Source organism: Apis laboriosa, unplaced genomic scaffold, assembly GCF_014066325.1.
Source record: "Apis laboriosa isolate Shangri-la unplaced genomic scaffold, ASM1406632v1 scaffold23_cov150, whole genome shotgun sequence".
NCBI lineage: Eukaryota > Metazoa > Arthropoda > Insecta > Hymenoptera > Apidae > Apis > Apis laboriosa.
The window spans coordinates 3,806,169-3,833,307 of NW_025222452.1; the positions used below are offsets into that span (position 1 = coordinate 3,806,169).

A 27,139-nucleotide genomic window follows, 5' to 3' on the forward strand; every position below is an offset into this window, starting at 1 on the left:
CTGCTTTTGTTTTTCTTTTCCCCACATGACAGCAAAAATGTTCTAAATTTACGGAAAAATAAGAAAAAAAAAAAAAAGAAAATTCCTTAATGTAATATAAAATTCGCCGTGAATGAAAAAGTTCAATTAAAAAATTAGTGGAAAACATGGATTGCGGGTATCACAATTACATGGACGAGATGCTCCAGATACTTAACGAAATCGAATGCAGGTAAATTGTTTCGCTTTCCCTTCGAAGGGAAAGAAATTGAAGATAATGTATTATTCTCGAATCGAAGAGAGAGAGAGAGAAAAAAAAAAAGAAAAAAATTCTTGCAGACAACCAGAACCGGAAATATGCAACATCAGATGCCCACCGTTCGGCTGTCCACGAGGGCCTTGTCCAGGAATATGTTGCTATCAAGGCTTGTGCGATGCTTGCTCCACGTCGAAAATGCCCTGTGATCCACCACCCCAACAGCCACCCAAGTGTCGAGCACCGCCCGTATGCTGCCTAAGAAATTACGCCAAGTCGGTCGGCTATCCTCCAGAATCTCCCCTCTCCCCGGTCAGCGCCCGATTGCGTTCCAAGTATTGCATGGAAATATTGGCAAATATCTGTCGTCCCCCATATTGTACCACTGTGCCAATTTGTCCGTCACCCTGTTCCACACCCCTGCCCTCCAACTGCCCTCACCCTTGCTACTGATTAATTATTATCCATTGACTCTTGAGAATCTTTTGAAAATTGTTTTTTCTTTTTTTTTTTATGAAAAAAGTAAAAAGGAAAATTGTCATATAAATTTCAAATTGTTAATTGCGTTCATTGTCAAAGATAAAGATTGTATATTTACCTTTTTTTTAAAGAGATAAATGTATAATAATAATTTGCATGTTAAAAATAAACATTTTTTTGGAAATATAAGGACAATATTAATAAATGTTGTATTCCAATGTTGTATATTTTTTTCATAAAGGAGAAAGAGTGAAATCACGATACAACAGATCGTTCTTATAAAGGAAGATTGTCATTTTACATATCAAATTATTAATTATTACGTTCACTGCCATAGATAAAGATAAAGATTGTATATTTAAAGAGATAAATATATAATAATAATAATTTGCATGTTAAAAACGAACTTTGAAAATATTTCTCTGCAAATATAAGGACAAATGTTGTATTCCAATATTGTATATTTTTTTCATAAAGGATTAAGAATGAAATTACGATACGATAGATTGTTCTTTTCAAAAAAAAAAAAAAATAAAAAATATTTCGCGTACATGAATTTGCATACACGTTCCTCGTTATCCTCTACATCCGTTACATCTAACGAATACAAAATGAATTTCTAATTTGATCTAGAGTTTAGGACGATTAGCAAAGTTCAAGAACTCGCGAAACTGGATAAACTTTGACTAATTTTGGATTAAACCCGAAAGAGCCAAAGCAATCTATATACATATATATATATATCATCAGCGATATTAGATTGGAGCATCAAGTGGTGGCGTGATTTGCCGCTTCCCCTAATCGAGTTTAAACTTTAATTAAAAAACTCAATTGTGAAATTTGTCTTTGAGCATCGTGAAAGATAATCGAGATAGAAGGATGATGTTTCAATTTCGATAATCGATACCTGTGTGAAGTTGGAGAGGTTAATTGCTTATCGACATACGCAGACAATTATATCTACATATATAGCGAATTTTTTAAAATATCGTCGAATGAGAGAAAGATTTTAAATCGGATTTTTATATCGGGCAAAATGGAGGAGAAGAAGAACGAAGAAAGAATAGATGAGGAAACGAAGAGGAAAATAATCGATCATCTCTGTGAATTTAATACGACGCAGATCATTAATTGTTTTTTACGCAACTCAGATATATACTACACGAAAGAGCAGGACAAAGAGGAGGTTGGAGGAATCCTTTCCCCCCCGTCTATCTTGATTATTCGTAATTATCCTTGTATCCATCGTAGATCGTTGGCCGTCCATCGGAATACATGAAGCAAATGTTAATGACGACCGAGGAGAGGACGCAATACGTTATGAAATGGAGGCACAAGCTCAGATTACCATTCTGCATGAACGGCGAGCATTGCTACTTCCACATCAGCCCCAACATCGTCGTATTTCAACAATTCACCCCTGGCATGTACTTGAGCGTGATGGTGACGATTCGAAACGTGACGCCGGTAATTCGATTCGAACGTTTTTTACAAACACGATCCACTTTTCTCGTGAATAAAATTATAAAGTTACATAAAAAAAAAAAAAAAAAAAAAAGGTATCGAGATACGTGAAAAACATCTACGAGACTAATCCTTTCTTCGCCGTGGAATTTTGTGGTGCCAATTTCTCGACGATGCTCGCGCCTGGTCTCTCCGTTACTTACAGAGTGAAATTCATGCCCGAGAGAAAGGAAGATTATCAATATCAGTTAAAATTCGCGACAGATATTGGAGACGTGATCATACCTGTCATAGGTGAGATATGTTTATATCTTCTTAATAACGAGATCGATTGAAAATTTTGAATAGATATTAGAAGAAAAGAATGAAAGAAAGAAAGATCAAAAGAGATTTAATTAACGATTTAGCGATCAGTCCGAGAGGGATCTTGGATTTTCCCGATCGTATCGAGATACCGGCTACAGCGGCCAAGATCCCCTCTTTCAAAACGATATTTGTGCGCAATGTGGGGGATATAGCAGCTGCTTTCACCCTTTATACCGACAAGTGAGTTTCGTTTAGTTTAAAAAAAAAAAAAAAAAAAAAAAACAATATCAACAACGACTTTAACGATCGCATAAAATTGCAGCCCTTGCTTCTGGATCGAGCCTTCGAAGGGAAGAATAGAGGAGGAGGAATCGCTTCAGTTTATCGTACACTTTCTGTCCAACAAGGCTGGAGATTTCGAGGCGAACTTGTTCCTCGAATACGACACCGGTATATATCAATAGGCGAAGGCGATCGAGAATCGATATCGTTGCGTTCGATATCTGTTCCAGGTGAAAAGTTGTGTATCGATCTGCAGAGTTCGGCCGAAAATTGTCAAATTCGAATCGACAGAGGCACAGTCAGATTGGAGGAGACATTCTTGGGCCTGTCGAGGAGCAAGACCCTGTTGATCCACAATAGAAGCAATTACACGGTCAAGTATAAGTGGATGCTTTTCGAGAGCATCGAGGCGGACAACGAGCGAAAAGAACAGTGAGCGAGACGATATGTACAATTCTTGGTTGTTCGAGGGACGAGTAACAAAATATAGCCAATTTTTTACAATCGCAGTTACAAGAAATTGAGCCAACTGATTTACGAGAACGAGCTGCCCCGTTGCGTCAACCTCGATTATTACAACGTGTGTACACCTAATATCCACAAACTGATTTATCAACGTATCTACACGGATCAGCTCGAGTCGTTGGTGAAAGAAACGTTCGAGTATAAAAACATGTATTTCTTTCTCTCACCCATAGTGAGTATATTTCGATTTCAAGAATCGAATTCATTCTCCAAAATCCAAATTATTATTATTATCCAATTATTATTATTATTATCCAAAATCCTCCTTTTATCGTTCAATTCGAATGGATTTACGATTGGAAAGAGTTTTTTTTCCCCCCTCCTTAGGAGGCAGAAATTTGGCCGCAATCGTCCATCGAGGTGACAGTCTATTTTCGCGCGGTGGAGCTAGGTGAAATAACGAGCACCGCTTATCTAGAGGTAACTGGTCGCGAAGAAAGGATACCAGTGACGTAAGAAAAATTATATATATAAGATTCCTCCTTCCCCCCCCCCTCCCCTTTTCAAATAATATTCTTTCGCCAACAGTCTTTATGGAACAGGGAAAGGGCCGATTTTACAGTTGAACGTTCTCACCATCGATTTGAGCAACATCTACATGTGTTCCGTGCACAATTACGAGGTACGAATCCATCCCATACAGATTTCGTAGCGAAATTCTTCCATTCTTTCGTCAAAATTAATCTCACCCCAAAAACCGCGAATCAAATCAAGGATATTGTTTATTAACCCTCCCCCATTGTTCCAGATAATAGCGGGGAACAGAGGGCACATTTGCGGGACGCTGATTTACAAGGAAAAGCCAACCGATTTCGGTGGCACGATCAACGTGACACCCCCCAGCCTCAAACTGAAACCGGACGAGCTCAAATCCTTCAATTTGTCGTTTTCCTCCCATTATAAGGGTGAATTCGTGGAGAGGGTCGATTTCGTGGTGAAAGAGACCCTCGAGGTGCTCAGCTTGCATATCAAGTACGTTGCACGGGATCGATGGAGGGGAGGAATGATCTACCGGTCGACACGACACGAGACACCTCTTCTCACGATGCGTCGCCTCTTTGCGTGTTACAGGGGTTGCATCATATGCCCGACTCTGCACTTCGACAAGGAGAGCCTCGATTTCGGGACGACGGCCCTCGGTACGTGACGTCATCTTTGAATTAGGGTCGTGCATTTGGAAGAAGATTTCGTCGAAAATCTTCTCGAAGGACGATCGAATACAAAGCTCTTGAATATTATTCACGCGATCACATTTCATTTAATCATTTAATAAAAGTTAAAAAAAAAAAAAAAAAAAGAAAATAATCGAACGATCCTCATCCCAGGTTTCAGTACGAGGCAAGACGTATATTTGCATAATCTAGCCCTGATACCAGTTGCCTTCACCTTAACCGTGCTGAACGACGGGGATGAAGTGGCATTGACTCACGAAGAGTTCGCGAGAAGTCAAACGAAACCGTCCTTCCCGAGCAATCCCCAAGAATTCGAGATCTCGCCCGAGGAAGGGGTTGTAGCTTCCAACGATTCCATGAGAATCAAGGTATCTACGAATCTCTTCCTTTTCCTTTCACAGTTTTTCGAATCACGGCTTGCTGTTCGAAAACTACACCATAGGTGATTTACACGGCCAATATCGCGCGCATCGGTCACACGATGATTCAAGTCGACATGTGGGACTCCGGCTCGCACCCCGTCCTGTTACCCATCACATTCAAAGGCAAAGTGTCCCCATTGACGATCGTTCCCCAGGACATCACGGTCCGATTCTGCTTCCTCAATTATCCGTATTCGAGAACCATCGACGTGACCAACAATTCGGACATAGACGGATACTTTTATTTCATACCGCAACAAGTAACTATTTTATATATATACATATATATAGATTTGAATTGTCTTCGATCCCCGTTGTTCGAGGCCGCGTAAAAAATCGAAGTTCCCCATAATTGATGGAATAAAAGAAAAAACACTCTTCTTAAGACTCTTTCGTATCGTTCATGAAATAATAAAATTCAACTGAGTCGGTACGGTTATATAGGAAATCTTGGTGATATTGCGGTCTCGCTTTATAAAGATAGGGTACAAAAATTGGATTTTCTTTTTCCCGATTCAGGTCACGGAAGACGAAACGATGATATGCTCGTTCTCCAAGTATCAAGGATACGTGAAATCTTACAAATCGTGTACAATCGATGTCACTATTATGATGAAGGATTTAGGCACTTATACGCTCACGTTAAGGTAAAAAGAAAAGAAAAACGATCAGATTCGATTATTTTCAAATTAGTTACACCGATACAAGTGTATATTGTTTGATCAGTATGTACGCAATGGGAAGCACGTTTCCATTATCGTACGTGAGGATAACGTGCACCGGTCAGGGGGCTGTTGTCTCGACGGATCCAAGCATCCTGGACTTTGGCAGGGTGAAAGTTCTCGAGGAGAAGAAGATGAATTTCGAGCTGATCAACGATTCACCTATCCCCACTCAATTCGCTAGAGAGGTATATTTCTTTTCATCGTCCGACTTGATTATCCCTTTGCGCTCCAATGGGTGACTCTCAGCCACTCGACTCGGTTCGATGCGGCGACAATATTTATTTACGTTCGATTGTTTTGAAATATCGCTTCGTGAAAATAGATTTCTAAGCTATCCACGTATATAATTTTATAAAGCGTAGAATAATATATTATCTACGAGAATGGATTTTTTCAACATCAAATTAATATATTAAATATTTCTTTTCTTTGAAACTTAAAATTATAGTATTTTTAAAGGTTTAGAAAAAATTTTTAGCTAATAATTTTGAAATAATAATTTTTTTTATTTATCATAAAAAGTAATGCGAATGAAAATTTATAAAATAATAGAAAATAGGATTATAATTTTTTATCTTTTTTATCAGGATCGATTAAAATTTTTTTAAAAATTTTAAATAATCTCGAAAATAAGAGAGCTATATTTATATAATTTTTTTTGCAACATTAAAATTATAAATATAGATTTATAATAATATAGAAATTAAATGTTATTCAAACTTATTTATATCTAATTTTTTAAAAAATAAATTTAATTCAAATATAAAAATAGATTTTTTTTTATATCAAATTAAACTGTAATCGCGGATCGAACTATATTTTCGTTACATTTAATCCGAATTTGATAGTCGTGGGAATAGAAATATTATTTTCAAAGTTTTTGAGTTTTGTGCGAAGATGAGTTTGATTTTTCGTTATTGAATAACGAAATTATTTCTATTAAGAAATTTCTGTTAAGAAATTGACTTATTGAACTGAATTATTGTAACGTTTGCTCTCAATGAAATAAAAAAGATGAAAGACATTTTATCGCGATACTTGCCCTGACAAACCAAGCATAATCACTTTATTATTAAAATATCGCAAAACAACAGACTTTAATATCCACCAAATTTTCTTTCTTTATACGTAAAGATATATAAAATATTTAAAAAGTTTTATACGTTAATTCGTGTGTGAAATCATTTTAAGCTAGCTAAGAAATTCATCGAACGTGAAAATCGTGTTGGATTCGGCCTGGAGCGCAAAGGGTTATTCATTAATATAATTCGAGGAGTATCGTTGACTTTTCTTCTTCTTCTTCTTCTTAAAGAAACAGAACAATTCATCGTGGACCATGGATCCAGAGTTTGGTGATCTGTTGCCTCACGAGTCGAAAACCATTACCATCAAGGTGTTCCTAGTGAACGCTGGTGTGTACAAAGACAAGATCATGTTGTCCGTGATCGACAGCAGAACCATTCACGTGGACGTAAAAGTGATAGGATACGGATGCAGCGTGATTTTCACCCCGCAGATCTTCCCTATCTTCGACTGGGGCCTACTTTTCAGGTTTCGATCGTCCATTAACATTCGTTGAACGAATTTCATCGTATTCTCAAATCTTCTCACAATCTTTAAATTAATAATAAGGAATCGTGAGGCATCCTCGAGAATAGACAATGGCGTAATTCGTGTTTGAAAATTAATATTTAAGAAAAGAATCGCTTTGTATTAACTCGGCTTTTACGCCATTATTTAAATTAAAATTAAACTGAGATTAATTCCACTGATCGGCTCTTCACATCGCGCGACTCTTCACCATTTAACTCAAAATGCAATTTCGAAACACACGCGAGTTTAGAACGTGAAGAGGCTCGAGCTTCTTATATTAATTACATTATATTCAAATAATTGTTATTGGTACAGTCATCAACATATAAATCGCACGATAACGCTGATGAATCGGGGAACCGTGGCGTATCAAATGATATTTATAAATGAACCAGATATACATTTCCGACGTGGCCAATTGATGTCTACGAAAAAGTAAGAAAGAACCGTTTCTCACGTTCACAGCGTTATACTAACGTTGAATAAATTCCTTTGAAACTGTAGCAGCAAGTTCAAAGTGGAGCCTCAAATCGTTCATATACCCGCCGGAGAAACGAGAGAGGTCAATTGCCGATTATTCTGGGAGGTGTGAGTGTATTTGTTGAAATAATTATTCGCGTGCAACAAGAATTTTCTCTCTGTTCGAGTCTCAATAATGTATTGCTTGCCCTATTAGGAACGAGCTTGTGGTGGAAAAGTGGTACGTCTTCGGCCAGTTACAAGACGTAGGGAAAAGGGAATTGATCGACACGTCGTCTTTCACAATTACATTGACGGAACCATATATTGTGTTCAATAAAAAGATGCTAGAATTTCGCGTGGACAAATGCCCCACTGAAGATAAGTTGCAGCAAACAGGTTTTTAGTTGAATGAAATAATACGGGGGGGAAGGGTTGACAATCGAATTCGTAAATTAATTATTATCGATTCGCGCGATTATTTAAATTTAAATTCATTTTTGGAAGCGCACTTAAATCGATTTTTAAACTGATCAATGATGGTGAATCCTCTGACATTGCAAAGAATGCAATATGATGTTAAATTATGCTCGTTGTCAATTATTGTCGAAGAGCAGCATTGATATTTTGCGAGAGTGGTCAATCATGACTGTCAACGAATTAATATGAAATATCGAAAGCAAAATAATTAATTCGTTTTCAAGACAAGTGGACAGGTGGAATTGATAAAACGAGTATATTTTGAATGCGAATTCGTTAATTGTCACCTCGTTGTGGGATTAGAATTCTTCCGAACGTTGTTTGATTATTCTTCTGTTCCAGATGAATTACTCGTGACCAATCAATCGAATCTGGATCTGAACGTGAATCTTTCGACGAAAGAGCCGTTTTATTTGATAACACCTAAGAAAAAACGGGTTCAAACGATGAAACTTGTTCTGGTCGATAAAATTTCCACGAAAATTACCGTTTTCTTCTCCTTCGACACAAAAAACAAGAATTTTTATTCGAAAATCTACGAGGAGGTTCTTCTGTTCGAGTATCGGGAACATCCTAATCGTGTAAATTTTACATTTTTCACAAAGTTGTAACGATCGAGTTTTCCATCGATGTCGATCGCCAAATCCAATTTCGAATCGGAGAACCATTAACGATTCGAGGAAAAATATCCATCTTTCAGGATAAAATAATATGCAAGGGTTACGTGAATTATCCAAACCTTCTCATAGAGCCGAACGATTTTATAATTAACTGCGAGTTGGGCTGCAGCGCCGAGAAGATATTGACGTTAACCAATAACGGGCCCGTATCGGTTGTGTATAAATTCCTGTGGCTCGAAAGTTCCATCGATATAAAACGCGATACGCCCGTCAAACTGGTGAGTTCGATTATCGTTTAATTTTCCACTTGTTAAGAAACTGTGCTCGTCAACGTGCCATCTAAATTGTTCGAAGGGATGCCCTGGGTGCCCGTCGCAGGAACAATTAGAGTTGAAGAAGGACGTTTTCGTGGCAACCGAGACATGCGAAGATCCTTGCACAAGCGACAGGCAAAACGGAAGTGGAAACGGACACGCGATAGCGCCACCCGTAAATTGTACGAACGATCGACACTTCTCTTACGACACTTCCTCCTGTTAATCGCGAAAAATTGTCACTTTTCTTTTACAGCGCCCGTTTCAGAGAAACAAGAAACGATAGATGGGAACGTCGAGAAAAATAATTATCCGGCATCCAAACAAGAAATTAGAAAATTTCTATTGGAAGTCGTTGGACAATATTTCGAGAAGGACGACGATCTGATCGTGTTACAAAACATGAATGACTATCCTCCACGAATCGATTATATCAATGAGGTTAATAAAAATGAGATGGAGATGTTAAAGAGATATATATATATATATATAATCCTTCCTTCCCTCCGTTCGAGCTTTAAAAGATTTTCTTTCAAAGCCAAAATTCGAATATATTTATTATTTCTACAAAGAAATATAATTCGATTCGATTTTATCGCCATCCACGCGTAATCCATCCGTAAAAATATACTTTCAGGTTTTGCAGATTATTCCAAACGAGGGAACAGTGCTTCCGTATTCCGTGCAACGAGTTCACATAGGATTTCATGGCTTCGAATGGCTTCAAATAAAAGCTACCGCTGTCTGCCAGATTTTACGGGGGCCAACCGAGAATGTTCATCTATTCGCCCGGGCGGACAACGTTCGATACGATATCGACAACGATGTTATCGATTTTGGCCAACAAGTATCCATGCTTAATATTCGAAAATGTAAAATGTAAAATATTTATTAAACACGTTTGAACGGAATATATTTTTTTAATATATCTAGTTGTTTCTGCAACGCCAACGTAAAAATGTCACATTAAAAAATATCTGCACGATAACGTTCGATTTCGAGATAAAAGATGCTGTAAAGACCTTCGACGAGGAGTTCAATCGTTTCAATTTACATCCATTAAAGATCGAGCCGGTGAGCGGCTGTGTGAATCCTGAATCGTGCGTGCAATTTCAAGTGGATCATATAGCGATAACGCTTGGTCGTATCGATCATCATTTCCAATTGGAGGTAAATATACAATTCCAATTTAATTTTTAAACAATTTCTGTGATACGACGATACGTAAAGATTGTAAAGATTGTAAAGATTGTATACATTTATTTTTGTAAAATATTATATTTTTTTTCTATATTCTACCATAAAATATTATATCTTGAAAGGATATATGCATAAAAGTATACAAAATGTGTAAATAAATTTTACAATTGGAATTGAATGGAATGATGAAAAAATGTATAATATTATCTGAAAATAAGAAAATTTAAGAGTAACGATATGATACAAGATTATCATTGTTGAAAATTTCGATCGATATCATGATAAAATTTAAACAATCTGAGAAAAATTTCATCTCCTTTCCAATTATATTGCCAAATTTTGTTGCTAAAAACTTTAGCTTTATTATTAATTTGATATTTTCCTGTAATTTCTGAGCGGATATTTTTCTGAAAAAAAAAAGAATTTTTATTCAATTATTTTTACGATTCTGAATATTTATATTCTTCTGTTCCATATTCTACTGTTTCCATTCAGATTGCTCACTTAATGCCCATCATGATCAAAATAGTCGCTTATGGAGTTTTCCCCCAAGTCTATCTGAGCATTCCCAAAGGAAAATTGCACCAGCACCATTCCATCGAATTGGAATATTCAGCAATACAATCATTGACGGAGGATTACATAATGGATAACGTAAGAAATTTAACAATTTTCCGAACGTTCGCAGAAACATTAATCAAATTAAATGTCGCACAGACAGTGGAGAAAGAGGTTGTCCAGAAGAAAAACGATTTATTCGAAACAGACATGGACATACTAGCCGGTAAGTTTAAATAATTTCATCATCATCATCCATGGAAAAGGATGAATTCAACTTTATAATAAGAATCGTTGAGATTTATCGTGGTTAAATGTTAATGTTTTCGTTCGAATAAAAAAATGAGAGAATTAATCAAACAACTCTCGAGTGTTTTTTTTTTTTTTTTTTTTTTTTTTTTTTTTTTTAAAGAACGTTCCTCGTTTCGCTCTTTTATATTTGATATTACATCTGTTTCATTCGAGCCGAGGAATGGTGCGTTATCTCGCACGAGGAGACGTTTCCACGAACGATGGACATCGACATGGCTGTGGAAAGATTGTGCGCAAAGAAGTTCATCGATGAAAATACATACATCTTGATGCAGCATACGATTCAAAAGAAGGAGCCGATCCCCCAACTTTTTTCATGCGAGTATATTATCGGTACGTTTTCCTTCTCTTAATCTTTTTTTTTTTTTTTTTTCTTACTTTATCGAACGTAATTGTGCACATTTACATTATTCGATCCGATACATTGTGCAATCTCGATTGGAAAATTTTAAACGTACACTCTTATACAAAAAATAAAGAAAAAAAGTGACAATTGCCAGGGATTTTTCGATAAATTTTTAGAAATATTTCTAGACTTCTATCTAAAAAAAAAAAAAAAAAAAACAAACAAAGATTCATTGCGAAGTTGAGGAAACAAAATTAAAAATAAGTACAATGAATATACGGATACTTTGCGTCTTTTTTCTTTTCGTGATATTCAATCGCAAAAGATATTAAACATCTTTTATTGCTGTTATCACATGCTTATATAGAAAAATTGAATTGGAATTAATTCTGCATACGGAAGTAAAAGTCGCGTTATAACTCACTCAGCGCACGCCATTTTGACCGAGAGTGTGTATATATATATATGTGTGTGTGTGTGTGTGTGTATCTCGTTTCAAAAACGATCAATTATTCATAGAGATTTCCTTTAATACTTAATAAGATAAGTATCAGTGATTTACCTTGTTCCCAGATATGAATTACGTGATCATCGAACGCATCGCTCATTATTCGGTCAATATAATTAATTACGGGCCATGGATCGTGAACATGAAAATGAAACCGTTAGGAAAGAAAGATTATCTCGCGAGAAACGGTATCGTGGTTCATTTAATGAAAAACACCAACGTGCCGGTCGGAGATTACGCCGTTCTACAAGTGACTTGGTATCCAACCCAAGAGAAATTCTCCGAGAAGAGCACGAACGTGAAATACACGATTTACATTGAAGTAAGCCTGGTCATCTGATCAAATTTGATCTGAGTTAATAAACGGGTTAAAAATTAATTTTAGGTGTCACACGGATGCACGATACCTGTGACCATAAAAGGGATAGTGACTTATCCATTCGTAACTGTCAATACAAAATTTTTGGATTTCCAAGATGTCGTAGTGGGAGAATGTTTGGTTCTTAATATCCTGATCAAAAACGAGTAATAAGATTCGCTTTACTTTCGAGATTATTAGATAGTTTATTTATTAAAGAATTAAGTATATTTTTTTTAACTTTTCCCTTTTTTCCATCGTTCTAATAACTTGCGCACTGATGTATAATAGATAAATGAATTTTCAATCAAGCTATATCAGCATATTTACACAGTACTCGAATGGACGAGCATTTTATTCGTTGCGATCAATGTTCTACGTATTTCTTGTAATTTCGATCAATATGCTTTCTTTTTATCTTCATATTACATTTCACAATAATTAAGATTAAAAGAGATCTTTGTCACATTTGATTATCACAGCAGATCAAACTATTCTATTCTGCCTTTGTTCCGATTGAGATCTGTATACAGAATATTTGGATTTACATCCTCGTGTGTAGATCCTCGTGTGTGAAAATATCGAAATGAATGAAGTTCGGCCGAGTGACCTATATAAATTCCTGGAAATGCGTACAGGAATACTAGAAGCGAGAAAAAACTGCTGACTCAGCTGTCAGTGTGTAGCTCATGAGAACGTGGGCAGCTTTTTTCCATTGGTAAAAAAAGTCTTGTTTCTCGGCGTTTGTGAGAACCATTGGCGTAACTGACTGATTATTCTTTATTTTCTCGTACATTAGCGTAATCATTGTTTTCTTTTTTTTTTTTTTTTTGAATTCANCATTTTTATCTCCGTTTCTTATTTTATTTTATATTTTATTATTTTTTTTTTTAAATTCATTTTGTATATATTATAATAAGAACTCAAGAAATTATATCGCGTAACATTCAACAACAAAGCACTTTATGAATTTAATTTCGCCGGAATGCTTTCGAGAAAATTGCTTTCCATCTATGTTTTGCATCAGAATTGTAGAATTAGGAAAGTGGCTAAGAATTTTTTTGCCTTTTGAAACACGCAAACACGCAATTCCATTCTTGCACGAAATTTTTTTTATCTCAGAATATATCCAAAAGAGACACGTTATTCCATATGAATAAATTCATGCAACGAGTCGAACGCCATTGTTTTCTTTCGAAGAAAAAGACCATCGGTCTTATTCTTATATACTTTCTTTAAAATTCAATTTCAATCAAAATAATTTCTATTCGAGGAGCCAAGCCAAGTATTTTGAATCCGCCCACCTTATTTACCAGGGTGGAATTGAAACGGATGGAAGAAAGTGCAAATACAGTCGCACGCAACGTGGCTCTCTTGAACATTCTACGATCCAACATTTACACTGTCAATTTAATTTCAATTAAATTACGTTTGATATCTTTGCATATTTTCCTTTCAACTCAAACTCACTTCAACCCCCCGATCTTAAATATTTTTCCAGGGGATTAATCGATTGCAAATGGGAGACAAGATTAGTGGGCGCTCCTCGGAAGAAGCGGAAGGAATATTATCCATTTTACGTCGACTACGACTCGAATCGCAGTTCACCGGGCCATTTTGAAATCGTTCGCGTGTATTTCAAGCCTCGAAAGACGGTAGGAATAGAAAGAAAGAAAAAAACGATATGCAAATTTTTTGGCAAGCAATTCCCTTTTCATCGAAAAAGTTCGTCGTTCCACAGTGCTACATAGAAACGAAATTGAACATAATCGTGGACATGAGCCTCGAAATGCCCGTTATCTCGCTGACCGGACGTGGAATCGAAAAGAGTTTAAATATAATCAAGTCCAATATACATTTCAATCCCGTTATTCCGTTTACGGTAATCCAAGAAATCGATTTCACGATTGAAAATACGTGCCATTATCCCGTGGAGTTCTTTTGGCATCATTTGGACGAGTAAGAACGAGTAAGAGTCTGGTCATCGTCGTATATTTATTCATATTTATCATACAAATTCTCGAATAAATTTTCAAAAAAAAGAAAAAATTGAGTCACAGGGCACACGAGTACATCTATACGGCACTGAAACTCTTTCTCACTGCATGACCGACCGAAAACTCGGTTACCACGGTTGCCTGCGTACAGGCGTTTTCAAATACCAAATTGCTTATAATTTGAAAAATAAACGAAGCGACCAGGCTCTAATACATTTTTCTCCCCCTTTTCTTCCATCTTGGTATAATTATTTATCACTAAACAACGGATTATCCAGAAATTTTCAGTTGGAGGAAGACATAAAGAAAACTCTGTTGCAATACTACAACATGAAGGAAATACTGTTGCCTCTGAAGAAGCTTGGCGAGCCGATGATACCATGGCAATTGATAAAATTTTACAAAGAGATATTGAACGAAATGGCCCAGTCGTTAATTACGGACAAGATGGACGAAGAGGATCGATTTGGCGAGGAATTTTTCACCTTCGAGAGCGTCGAGAAGGACACGATGAAGAAGAGCGAAAAGAAAGGGTACAAGTTATCAAGGAAGAGAAAGAAACGGAGAGGAATGAATCAGTACGGGAAGAAAACGAGTATTCGTGGATCTAGTCGTCGTCGAAAGAAGAATGAGATTGCCAGCGATTTGTCCACCACGGATTCGGAGAGGAGGAACTGCCCTACCTTTTCAATTTTTGATGAAACGATGCTGAACGATGTTCCCCTACCCACCACAGATCCCGAGGAAATTCAACGTCTTCTCTTCTGTAAATTTTTATATTATTCCTCTTCTTCTTCGTTTCTCTTCCTTTTCTCCTCCCCGTAACGAAACGTTGCAATTCCCGTAAATCTTTCCTGTTAACCGGGTTTATAAATAAGTCTCCAGTGCAAGTTTCAGTTTTGGGTAACAACGAGAATTTCCCCCGTTTCGAGGTTACATCGACAATCTCCATAAGAATCCAGATTTACGGTTGAAAATGAAAGATCCGGTGAAGGAACTTTTCGAGAGCGTGGAGAAAAAATCGGAAATCGATATTTCAGATTTGGAAAAGAGATTTCCCGAGAAGAAAGTCTGCATCATTTTCCATGGAGCACCTTTTACGGGTATTTAATGAACTACTTTCCTTAACTTTGACTATACACATTCCTTATATTGTCGAAAATTTTCTATCGTTTATAGAGTATCAAGAGACTGCGTGCAGAAGCGCCAAAGTCTTGGGAATTCCTGTTCTCGGTATCGATAAAGCGATCACCGAGATAATTGCGTTCAACAAGAGCACGTGCGCGATTCAGCTTCGACAGATGATCGACGACGTCTATCAAAAATACATCGAGGCTTTTGAGAAATCGAAGTACGATTCCAGATCCAATCGTTGTTAATCTCGAAATTCAAAAAACGATCGTGAATCGTCGAAACATATAAGATACTATAGATAAACTAGAGGCGCCAAGTATTCTTATTTCCTCTCCCTTTCTTTCCTTCAAATACGTGGATATATACTATATATTTGTTAGGCAATATTTGGAGCAGGAAAGCACCGACATCGAATCGGAGTCGAGCAAAAAGGCGTCGACCAGAGAAACTTCGAGTAGAAAAAAGAATTCTCGGAAAGAGAAATCGTCGAAAAGTTCGTCGAAAAGGAACACGTCGCCGTTATCTACCAAGAACGAAGTGTCGATGTTGCAAGAGGCGATCATTCGGCTTCCCCCGGATCCCGATCCCATCACGGAATTTTCTAAAATTCCGCCCACCGAGAGATTGGAGTTGCTCGACCCTTTGACGAGATACGAGTACAAGATTCAAAGTGTTTTATTGCTCGAGAAAATACTCGATCTTCGTGAATCGCCCAAACTGAAAGGGAAGAGTCCGAGGAAAAAGGAGGAAACCGTTTCTTTCTCGTTCCGTGACATTGATCCCGAATTAATAATCGAAGTTCTTCAACAAAGGTTCTTCGTTATGATTTTTAAGGGAAGGGGGAGGGGGGAGGGGGGGAGGGGGAAATTGGTAGAATTATCATTAATATTTAATTAATATTCGAGATGAAACGATTCGCAGATTGTCTTCGGAGGATTTCAAGCGAGGTTTCGTCGTGCAAAGTTTGAAGAGCAATTTCTTCCAAAATAACGTGTTTGAGGCTTTGCTCGCTGTGTTACGGATCGTCGGTTACATCGAATACTTCCTATTCGTCACGTTTCTTAACTCGATGAATTGCTACGAGAACAAAGTCGAGCAACGCACGAAAGAAATCGGTATCAGTTCATTCTTACTCGACGATCGAACGTTTGTTGTAATTTCACCTTCTTTCCAGAGAAGGAAAAGCCCGATCCGAAGCAAAGGATACGGGAAATCGACGAGATGTCGGCATCCGAATACGATCAACTTTCCAACGAGGATAAGAAGATGTACATAGATACCATTCTACCCCGTAAAAAGGAGGAAGCGGCTCGTAGGCGAACTCGATTTATGGAACGAATGATAGAACGTACAAAGAGGAAGGTTCTTAATTTTCTTCATCCCTCGAAAGGAAAAGAAAGAGAATAGATTCAAAATCGATTACATTATCGACGACGGGATAATTTTAGAAATTTATTATTTCTGTGAAATTGGAAAACTTTCAACGTTGCTTCTCTCGAACAGAAGATTTAAATCCGCTCGATTTATTACGTAAACTTACGATATATATATATATACGACCATTTTTTTCTTTTTTTCGTTCTATTTTCAGGAAGTTCCGAAAATAAAGATATCCAAACGGGTGTCGAAACGGAGCACGAAAACGCCGAAGACAGTAAAGGAAGTTAGTAAAACCTCGAAGATAACCTCCAGCAAACAAGAGACGAGTAAAGTAACGAGGAGTAGAGACAGTTCGAGACGAAGTAATTGATTAATAGAATCTGAACGGAATAACGTGAATATGTGAATTCTCTCTCACGATGTTTATACCCGTAGGGAAAGAAGAAACCATAATTTTGCCCGAAGTTAAAGAAATCATGATGGCTATGGATAAATATTATTCCGAACTTTCGTTGATTGAAAATGTCCTTCATAATTGGGACCCTATAAAAAAGACGATAGTTGTTATATTTTTACCCATATCTTAATTTTGTATCCTTTGTATCGATTAATCGACAACGGTTTATTATCCCCTGTTTAGGAAGCATCTCCTACAATCAAGTCTAAAGTGCCACGAAGCGGTAGATCCAGAGAAGTGGGTCCTTCCGATACGGGGATCCGAGAGGTAATTTATAACGAATTGCAATTTTTTTTTGCGCACAACAGCAACAACTATCGCACAAAAGTATATATGTATATATATATATATATACATACACAAACCTAAATATACGTACAAAGATTCTTAAACTAGGTGCCACTTAATAATTTCCACATATGGTACGTGAAATCCAACGATCCTTGGGAGAAGACGATGTACGACATGGTCGTTTCTCAAATGGGCGAAAATACCTCGGCAAAGCTCGCCATTCGTAAGTTGAATCGACGAATTCAAACTCGCGTAAAATTAATCTATCGATTAACACAGCTGTCGAGGTGGTGCCCGAGCCAGATCTTCGGCCGAAAATGTATTCCATTATCAGATGGACGTCTATCGAGAAACGAGTGAAAAAAGTTCCAAGCAGTAGGATATCGATATAGAATATCCATTAATAACATATCCATGATTAACAATAATCGTGAATTCATCGTATATTTGTTATATACAGTAGTTTACAATTTGGTTTCCCTAACGCCTACCATGGAAGTTTCCTGCACCTTCGAGTCGAACAACACGAGCGAGTTGAGCGTGCAGGAGAGCAACGTTAAGAAAAATCGAAGAAGGAGGAAGAATCCGTCGAACAGGGAGATGGAGGCAACAGGGCAAAAATCGACGAGCAAGGAGAATCAATCTTTGACGATCGAGAGCAGGGACGCGAATTTGTGCTTGGCACCGGAAACAATGGTGGAAGAGCCGTTGAAGCCACGATGGATATTGCTGCCGGGCGAAAGTCAGAGGTTCAAGATCCGATTTCAACCGGAAGAGATAGGCCGCTACGAGGAAACGTACGCCGTGACGATAGCCGAGGGGAACTGCATCACTTACGATATAAACGTTGTCGGTATCGCGGACGTGCCGAGGCTCGACATGAATCCTGATACCATTTTCGCGAAAGTAATTAAACGAGTATACAAATCGTGTATAAAGTAACAACTTTTCAATTTTTCCTTCCTTTCGTGCTTTTTTTCCACCATTGTTCTATTTCTAAATCTGATCATGCGAATATTTTGCAGACCATGGCCACCAAATTGCACGTGACAGACAATTCCGTATACTTTCACGACACGGGGTTGTACGACTTCGGATCCCAGCTGCTTTTCCATCAAGATCAAAAGTTTGTTTATCGCCTTCCTCCTTTTTTTCTTTTTTAATCATCTCTTGATAATCGTATTACTTTTTCTTCTAAGAAATAAATATTTTTACGTTTATATTACATATTATCGAAATATACATATTATCCAAAACTGGATAATTATTCTCCCCGTTTCGCAATTCGAGCGAGGCGAAATAAATCGGAACAAGGTGTCGGTGGAACGAACCGATTCCAATTTCCATCCAAGGGAATTTGGAATCGAACGTTCCGCTCCAACTTGTGCGAATCCGCTGAAACTTGTGTCGCCTTACCTATTCCCAGGCCGCACTATCGAAAAGCTCGGCTCAAGTTTTGCAACATTTCCGAAGTGCCCGTGGAAGTTTTCTTCTCCCTTTCCGAAAACGACTGCTTTTCCATCGAACCACAGATGCTTTATATCGACGTACGTTCACCCACTCGACGATGTCTCGTTTAATCATCTCTCTTTCGTTTAATTGATCGAATTAATTCACGCAGCAAGGCAATTGCGCGACATTGATCGTGACATCCGTCGCGATCAAACTCGGGATCATCAAAACGAAGCTGTTACTGTGCATCACGAACAACCCGAAAGTCGAAATCCTCGTGGTAATTATCTTGAAATTTCCAATGTGGGAAATCCAATGTTAAAACCCTTTTGAAATTCGAGTGTATATATAAATATATAAATTCAAATCTCGAATTTAAATTTCGAAAATTCAAAGCTTGGTATATAATTTGGTATTTTATTTTTTCACGCCCCGCGTTGGAATCATTCTCGGGAAAATTCAGCTTCAAAACGAGGGCACCAAATTGGATATCGAACTGGACGGGAAAAATATGTTCTTCGGTCGCACTCTGCTCTATCGAACGGAATACAGAACGTTGACGATTATAAACAATACTCCGGTGTCGTTCTTCTGGTTCTTGGAATTCGAGGAATCCGTCAATTCTCAAATATCGTTCACACCTCACGAGGGAATGATCGATGCCCACAGCAGACGAGAAGTGGAATTCCAGTACAACGCTAACACGGTAACGCCCCTCCCTTTCCAACTTGTCAACCCTTTCGTAAAAAGCGTAAACGTTGAGCGGTCTTTCGCCTCCGAGTCTTGCCTTTGTAACAACGTTGCTTTTAAGAGAAAAATAATTCTCATTCGTATGTATCGATGTATTATTTAGTATATATTTAGATATATTTAGATATATTTATTTAGTTTTCCTTGAATAGTTTATTTAATTTGAATCAAGATCGACCCTTCGCGCTCGACGAGCAGTCACCTTACGGATAACGTAAAATCATTAAATTTCTTCACAAGTCCATTCTGAATTGTTGAAGAATCTTGCTGCTTTCGTTTTCTCTAATGTCACGCTTAATGAACACGATCGATCTCGTTTCCCAACAATTCAAAATCAAAAATGAAATCAATTTCATCTTCGCTCGAATTCGCTAATTTTATTTTCGAAATTTTTTTTAAGGCTTCACGATCTGAACCAACGTTCGAGATATTGTCAAGACCATAATTTTGGAGGAATTTAAGATGAATATCTTAAATTAATAATATCTTAAATTTCTTGTCTTCATTTTAAATTATTTCCTAATAAAGAAATAAAGAAATAATAGCCAAGGAAATCCTCACGAATTAATCGGGGATAACGAGATCTAGCATAAATAAAGAATTGCCGCGTGAAAGTCGTCTGAGAGTCGTCTCTCGAGCGCAAAGGATTTTTTTTTGACTGAAGAGCGAAAGGGTTGAGCGTGTCAATCCTGAAAGAATTTCTTGGAGAAATTTCCTACAGATCGGCATGGTGGACAAGAAAATGATAAAGTTCAATGCGTTTCTCGCCAAAGAAGATTCGGATGCCGTTTTTACGGAAATTATCCTAGTATCGGGCGAGACTTACGACGTTATGGTGGACATCAACGACGCGAATCCTATCGATTTCAAAAGTATAAAAGCGGAATTCCCCGCGAAAGCTACGTTCACCATGAGAAATCGTGGCAACTATGAGGTGAAATACGTGTAAGAGTATTATAATAATACTGTGCGCGTTTCTCTCTTTTCCATCTCTATATCTCGTGGCGAATAAAGCGAAGCGGATCGCGTATTTTTTCGGGTGTAGAATAACGTTGCAAGAGAAAGAGAAGCTGAACGAATTAAATCTGCCTCGTAATTTCAAGAAGAACATCCAAGTCGACCCGTGCAGCGGAACCATTCCGCCTCATACGGAGAAAATCGTAGAGGTTTGTGGTTTCTTTCTTTTCTCCTTTTTCCCCCTTCTCTTCTCTTATTGGATAGAGATAAAATGAAATAAAAAAAGAGACCCGCGTTGAAATTGAATTTTAATAACCAGACCCTTCGTTCTCTTCGTTTTACAGCTGACATTACATCCGAAGATGGAGTTGGTGCTTAAGGAAGTTCCGATATTAATATGCAATTTGATCGACATGCAGAAGAAACTTACTATAATCGCGGAGATCCCTTTAAAAGTTTCCCTCCTTTCGTTTTACACGAGGTACGAGGGATATCGTGTTGAGAATTTTCGCTTGTTTCTCCTCGTTGAGCGTTGATAAAAGTGGAGATTTATTCAATTTCCCCCTCCCTTCCTCCCTGGAATCACTATTTAGATTTCGCATTCACCCGTTCCCTGTGGTGAACTTTGGAACAATGTCCATATGCACGGAGAAAACGATGTTCATTAACATCGAGAACACGGGGAAATTTCCATTGCATTATTTCTTTCGATTGGTGGAACACCCATCCGTGGTATACATGACGAAATTGTGGCCATTAGAGGTTGAGAAGAAAAAACCGATTATAACCGAGGTGCTAACGAGAAAGATAAAAAAACCAATCAAAGGCGTAAAAAATGACAAGTACGCTTCTTTCTTTCTTCTTTTTTTAAATTCGACCGAGAAGATCGAAAAATCGATTAATAATCGATATCGAACCATATATATGTATAGATCTCTCTTGGAACCGGAAAAAATAATATTGGGACCGATGACGATAACGAAGCTGGAGGGTAACGTGGACGTTGGTCAAATGGACAGTATCGCCATTAATTGTTATCCGGAATTCGTGGGCTCCCAAGACGAGCAGATCGTACTCGTCGTTCCCGATACCATACCCGAAGACAAAGACGGGAAGATAATCACTTTATCGGTGACCTCGTCCATCCCTTGCATCGATTTTCACAACTTCGACGCGATATTTCACGAAAACCACGTGGTCGAAAGAATTCAAGACTTCGAGTGTTCCAACGATGTGCGTATCGGCCATCGAATACACGTATATTATAACGCGTATTACAGAGAAAATGCGCGTATTACACGGAATTTGTTGGGTAAATCTATCGATGATCGCAGATTCGAATCTCTCCTCTTCGTTTCCCTTACAGATCGGCCCGCACACCGTGTTTGCCCGCCAAGAGAGGTGTCTCTACTTCCAGTACATCAGCGTGCAGAGTACTCACATGGCTTGTTTCAAATTGTTCAATTACGGCATAGTCCCCGTGAACATAAGTATCGAGCTCATAGAAGACTCGTTGTTACCCGATATGACAAGGTTCAACGTGTTCGTCATAGAGCCGATGTACGAACAGATCCTTCCCATGAACCACAAAGTGTTCACCGTGTCCTTCACTCCGAGCACCATAGAGGTGAACACGAGTTTATACGAGCAATCATAAATATATGTATATAAAAATGGACGAATTTTTTACGCAGACGTTTCGCGCGAAATTTCACGCAAGAGTTGTTTTGCCCCCGCATCTGGAAGGGGACGAGCTGACAGTGAAATTGATAGGGGAATCTTGCGTGCCGGAAGTGACGATCACGGAGCCGATCCATGCGATACGGGAAACACCTTGCTTGAACTTTCCACGCACGTTGATCGACGAAGGCACTTGCAAATATTTCACATTGGAGAACGTCGGATTCATCAAGGCGAAAGTGATCGTTGAAATAATGGAGGATCCGAACAACGTGTTCACTTTCTTCCCTTGCCCGGACACGCAGCATTTGTTGCAAATTTTGGAAGAGTATTGCAACGGTTGTTCAATCATTTATTTATTCATCTCGATCAAGGATATATATATATATATCTTCGATTTTATTTTTTTACAGAGCCGTACAATCGATGCACCGTGATACGCTTGGGGATCAAAGACGTGGCGCGTTTTAAAACAACGTTTGCGCCCGAAAGAATTGGAAAGTTCTACGGGAAAATTCGTTTGCACGTGATCGATAATCCTTACGAGAATCTAACGATCAATCTGGAGGGGGATTGTTACGTGGAGGCGATCGTGTTGGAAGGTCTTCCCCTCGATGACAATAAACTTAGAACCTCGAATATGGGCAATCGAGAAAATTACAGGCGGAAATTAACGTCCAGGCAGGCCTCCTTGTTGTCAGGTAACGAAAAAAAAAAAAAAAAAAAAATCTGATCCGATTAAAATTTGGAAAATTTATTACTTCCAAATCGATTTAATTTTATTAGCTCTACAATTTTACAATAAAAATTAAGTAAAGATAAAATATGTACGTTTCACAGAGTCGAACAATCAGTCGGTGTACTTGCCCTATCTCACCTATGTTCTCGACTACGGGCTTTGTTTCGTTAGTAAAATGTATAAAAAAACATTTAAGATCATCAACAAAACAACGGACCGATGGTTCCGTTTCCAATGGGGTTTGCATAACCACGTTGTGTTCGAGCCATCCACTGGACATGTAAAGTATCTCACGTTCAAAGAGATCGTCGTTACTTTCTTGGCAACGGAGCCCAAAATTCACCAGAACGTACGTTTTTACTCGAATGAAACCTGTTGTCATTGAATCGTGAACGAAATAATCCCAAAACATTTCACCCATCCTATATTATTACTTTTTCTCGAAAATTTGATATTAAGTTGTAATCTCGCATTGCAATTCTCTCTCTTTCTCTCTTTCTTTAAATATATATATATTAATAAACGATAAAATTAATTCTTTCTTTCAAGTTGATGATTTTTACTCCAGACTCCTATCGAGTGTTCGATATGCGAAATATTGGTAGAGAATCCGGATGATGAAATTGCATGGGACGACAGGCAAACGGAAGTGCAATGGAGGAAGATATATCACGATTCATCGATGAATGACGATTTGTTGAAGAAGATCGTGGAACCGACCATGGAGTCGATTCACAACATCGTCCCTGGAACGACGAAAATTCTTCAACTCCTGTTAAACGCCAACGTTGCGTATTCGGAATACTCGTGCATCGTCGAAGAAATATTTTTCAAAGATACCTTGATGTATCAGGTTATTAATTATCGTCCATTTAGTAGAATTATTATTTCGTAATATATATATATATATCGATCGGGAAAGAAAGGAGAGAGAATAATTACGAAATAATTTTTCATTTTCGCAGACCAGGGAGTATACGTTCACCATAACGAATCCAGGTGTCGTGAACACGATGTACATATGGAAGATAAACATGGACGAGCAATACCCGAAGAGATACCTTGGAGAGAGTTCAAACGTGAATTCGAGGCAGAAAATATCGGAATCCTCGAGTCACGTTTCGAAATCGTTCAGGGGAACATTGTCCGCGATGAGTCAAAGAAACTATTACGAGGACGACGTGAGCGCGGACGACTCAAAATATTTTTCACAACAATGCACCTCGTTCATTACTGGTAATTATAGTAACAATAGTAACAGAGGAGGGGAGTTTTTCGTATTTTCAATTATCAAGAAAAACTATCTATCCGTCCCTCCTTCGAATTTTCGTCTCGTCGTATTTGGATACATCTGTAAGGGGAATATGACGTATACGAAAATAAGAGGAAAGAACAAAGGAAATAAATCTATGGTAAAATTATTCATAATTGCAGACAGCGTGGATATGGGGAAAGGGTTGAGCACGACCAGGCCATCGGATCTGTTCAGCAGCACCGCCGGATTGTCGGGAAGAACCACCGACAGTTGGCTGGAAGGCGACGATTTGCCGTTCGCAATCCACCCTGAGATGGGGATGATACCGCCCGGAAAATCCGAGGAATGTACATTAAAATTCTCCCCCAAGGATGTATTTTATTACAAGGCATACCTTACGTGCAAGTACGGATTCGATGGAAGCGTGTAACATAATATACGTGCATATAGAATAGAGAGAAATCATTTTTATTTTATGTAATTTCTTTCTTTTTTTTTTTCATAAAACTTACCGCATATCGATGCGAGCGAAAGAAAAGAAGAAGAAGAAAAAAATTAAAAATAAAAATACGAAGAATATATATATATATATATATCGAAAAAAACATTGTAAAAATACAGGATAGAGAATCTGAATCCGCATCTGCCGATCTTGATGATACCAGTCATGGCGAGAAGTTTGTTACCGTACTGTCACTTCGACGTGCAGGAGAGCGACTATGTATCGAGCGGGAGGCGTGACGCACACCTACCCGGTCCCGTGGGATACGAAATAGACGATCCAGATCTATGGCGGAACATCAGGGTAATCGAATTTAAAGTGATCGGCATCGGCGAAACCCACGTGAGGTAAGCGTACTTTGAAAAACTTCGTTGCGCGAACTACACGATTCGCGCTCGACCAGAGACGAATTGGACTCGTCGTTAAGTAAAATATAACAGGATTAGAAAAGCCATTCAATGATCAATTCCCCCTATAGATTCTATACGATAAAGTACGAAATAAATGTAAAATTCATCGATAACTTTCTTATTGTTCGGATGGAAAAAGGAAAAAAAAAAGAAATTAGAATCATAATCGAAATGTTTGAATGAAAATCGATTTTTTTAGAAAATTCCACTTGGTCAATCCTACCGTGGACGATTACCATTTCTCGTGGAAGAATCGAACCCTTCTTAGCGGGATCGAGATATCGAATTTTCACTGCACGGTGACCGAGGGCATCGCTGAACGCGGGAAACGTACCGACATGTCTTTCACGTTTTTGGCAAGCGATATCGGAGTCTTCGAATCGTTCTGGCTCTTCTCCATCGAGAGATACAATCTGGAATGCCTTTTCCTGGTCGTCGGCATCGTGACCGAACCGTTGGTGTACTGTTTGATGGCACACGTGAAACTGAAGCCGACAATCTTGGGTCCGACTCTCGAACCATTTCTTTATCAATCTGCCTTCTTCCTTCTTCCCTCCCCCTCCCCTTCTTACTTCCATTCCCCTCCTTCCATTTCATTCGAGACAGATAGGGACCGACTGTTTATCTTTCCGCTCTACTCTATCTGTTTCTCTCTTATTTCTGTAAAAGCAAGAGCAAAAGTGTGGCGAGGACGGCGAAGAAATATTACGAATGAAAATTAATCTGCATTTGCAGGATTCAACGTGAGAGAATCGATAAAATTTCTGAACAACGAGAATTTCCACATACCGTTCAGAGTGTTGGAAGAATCCCTTTACTCGGAGGGTAAATTTCAAAAACTCAGCATCACCCCAATGACAGGAACCTTCGTGTCGAAGTGCGAACAGCATCTCTGGTGATTCTCCTACCCCTCCCCTCCCCCTCCCCTTAATCGACTTCGGGATGGCACGAACTGAAACTCGTTTTTTTTTTTACTCGCGTTCACAGGATCGAGTACTATCCAACCCGGGTCGGTGAATTCAAATTTTACATTCAGTGCGCCGTGAAGCTGATGAAAAAACCGATTACCATATTAGTGATCGCCTCCGTTTACGATATATCACTCTCGGTTTCCTATTGCTTAAACGACGAAATCGTGACAGCTGTTAAGAATAAGGAGAACGTTATCGACTTTGGCAAGGTGAAAATTAGGAAAATTATCTCTAATCGGGAATCGATTTGAGAGTAAAATCTAATTCTCTTATTTCTATAAAAGCAAAAGCAAAGTGTGTGAAGAAATATTAATTCTATTATTATTATAAATTAATTATAAATAATTAATTAATAGAGACAGTTATTTTTTTTCACCGGTGGACACTGGTCTGAAAATAATTTTTATTTCGAACACAGCGTTCAAAAAAAAAAAAAAAAGAAAAAATGAAAAGAACAGAAAGTAATATCGTTTTCTTTTTTTTTTTTTTTTAACTTTGCTGCGAAGATAATACCCGAAATACCGATCACCGTCAAATTCGACATAAAGAATACCTGCAAAGTGGCGTTCTATTACTCTTGGGAGCTCGGCATCACGCCAGAAATTATGTTCAGAAATTCGTACACCATAACGGTGTCTCAGAAACAAGGTCATCTAACCAGCGAGAATCAATGTAGCTGTTATTTAACTTTGACAACATTTCAGAAAATTCACATAAAAGATCATTGCGTTTTGCTGAAAGTACGTATATTATATGGTCGATGATGAGACTCGTAAAAAAAAAAGAAAAAAAAAAAAAAAAAAAA

At 38.0% G+C, this 27,139-nt stretch overlaps 5 protein-coding genes across 5 annotated transcripts in view; all 5 read left to right on the top strand.

The window, feature by feature from the left end:
• The first annotated feature begins 146 nt into the window (after nt 1–146).
• Nucleotides 147–688, top strand: LOC122713444 (keratin-associated protein 10-3-like). Its single transcript, XM_043933891.1, has 2 exons — nt 147–211; nt 319–688. The coding sequence occupies exons 1-2, from the start codon at nt 147–149 to the stop codon at nt 686–688; spliced, it is 435 nt and encodes a 144-aa protein (XP_043789826.1).
• Nucleotides 689–1,990: 1,302 nt separating this feature from the next.
• On the top strand, nt 1,991–5,537 carry LOC122713433 (hydrocephalus-inducing protein homolog). The gene is made up of 11 exons (XM_043933866.1): nt 1,991–2,182; nt 2,275–2,473; nt 2,587–2,725; nt 2,808–2,935; nt 2,998–3,199; nt 3,278–3,464; nt 4,041–4,264; nt 4,364–4,431; nt 4,657–4,832; nt 4,907–5,146; nt 5,406–5,537. The coding sequence occupies exons 1-11, from the start codon at nt 1,991–1,993 to the stop codon at nt 5,535–5,537; spliced, it is 1,887 nt and encodes a 628-aa protein (XP_043789801.1).
• A 76-nt stretch (nt 5,538–5,613) lies between these two features.
• On the top strand, nt 5,614–12,530 carry LOC122713407 (hydrocephalus-inducing protein homolog). Its single transcript, XM_043933825.1, has 16 exons — nt 5,614–5,796; nt 6,924–7,162; nt 7,520–7,639; nt 7,709–7,792; nt 7,881–8,062; nt 8,486–8,724; nt 8,844–9,041; nt 9,118–9,259; nt 9,334–9,518; nt 9,715–9,924; nt 10,011–10,247; nt 10,773–10,931; nt 10,995–11,061; nt 11,301–11,480; nt 12,067–12,323; nt 12,387–12,530. Exons 1-16 carry the CDS (start codon nt 5,614–5,616, stop codon nt 12,528–12,530), a joined length of 2,826 nt encoding a protein of 941 aa, XP_043789760.1.
• A 1,606-nt stretch (nt 12,531–14,136) lies between these two features.
• LOC122713434 (hydrocephalus-inducing protein-like) lies at nt 14,137–17,457 on the top strand. Its single transcript, XM_043933867.1, has 7 exons — nt 14,137–14,318; nt 14,635–15,122; nt 15,289–15,459; nt 15,536–15,707; nt 15,871–16,302; nt 16,412–16,758; nt 17,306–17,457. Exons 1-7 carry the CDS (start codon nt 14,137–14,139, stop codon nt 17,455–17,457), a joined length of 1,944 nt encoding a protein of 647 aa, XP_043789802.1.
• Nucleotides 17,458–17,783: 326 nt separating this feature from the next.
• LOC122713356 (hydrocephalus-inducing protein-like) overlaps nt 17,784–27,139 on the top strand; it is a 14,431-nt gene continuing 5,075 nt past the window's right edge. The window contains exons 1-24 of the mRNA XM_043933720.1: nt 17,784–17,841; nt 17,898–17,993; nt 18,079–18,524; nt 18,644–18,744; nt 19,045–19,165; nt 19,240–19,350; nt 19,534–19,776; nt 20,542–20,765; nt 20,866–20,986; nt 21,122–21,258; nt 21,371–21,619; nt 21,710–22,010; nt 22,144–22,404; nt 22,472–22,796; nt 22,871–23,158; nt 23,298–23,545; nt 23,765–24,049; nt 24,162–24,432; nt 24,631–24,856; nt 25,073–25,300; nt 25,563–25,867; nt 26,099–26,258; nt 26,351–26,543; nt 26,841–27,074. Coding sequence (XP_043789655.1) covers nt 17,784–17,841; nt 17,898–17,993; nt 18,079–18,524; nt 18,644–18,744; nt 19,045–19,165; nt 19,240–19,350; nt 19,534–19,776; nt 20,542–20,765; nt 20,866–20,986; nt 21,122–21,258; nt 21,371–21,619; nt 21,710–22,010; nt 22,144–22,404; nt 22,472–22,796; nt 22,871–23,158; nt 23,298–23,545; nt 23,765–24,049; nt 24,162–24,432; nt 24,631–24,856; nt 25,073–25,300; nt 25,563–25,867; nt 26,099–26,258; nt 26,351–26,543; nt 26,841–27,074 — 5,232 coding nt within the window. The remainder of the gene's footprint in view (nt 17,842–17,897; nt 17,994–18,078; nt 18,525–18,643; nt 18,745–19,044; nt 19,166–19,239; nt 19,351–19,533; nt 19,777–20,541; nt 20,766–20,865; nt 20,987–21,121; nt 21,259–21,370; nt 21,620–21,709; nt 22,011–22,143; nt 22,405–22,471; nt 22,797–22,870; nt 23,159–23,297; nt 23,546–23,764; nt 24,050–24,161; nt 24,433–24,630; nt 24,857–25,072; nt 25,301–25,562; nt 25,868–26,098; nt 26,259–26,350; nt 26,544–26,840; nt 27,075–27,139) is intronic.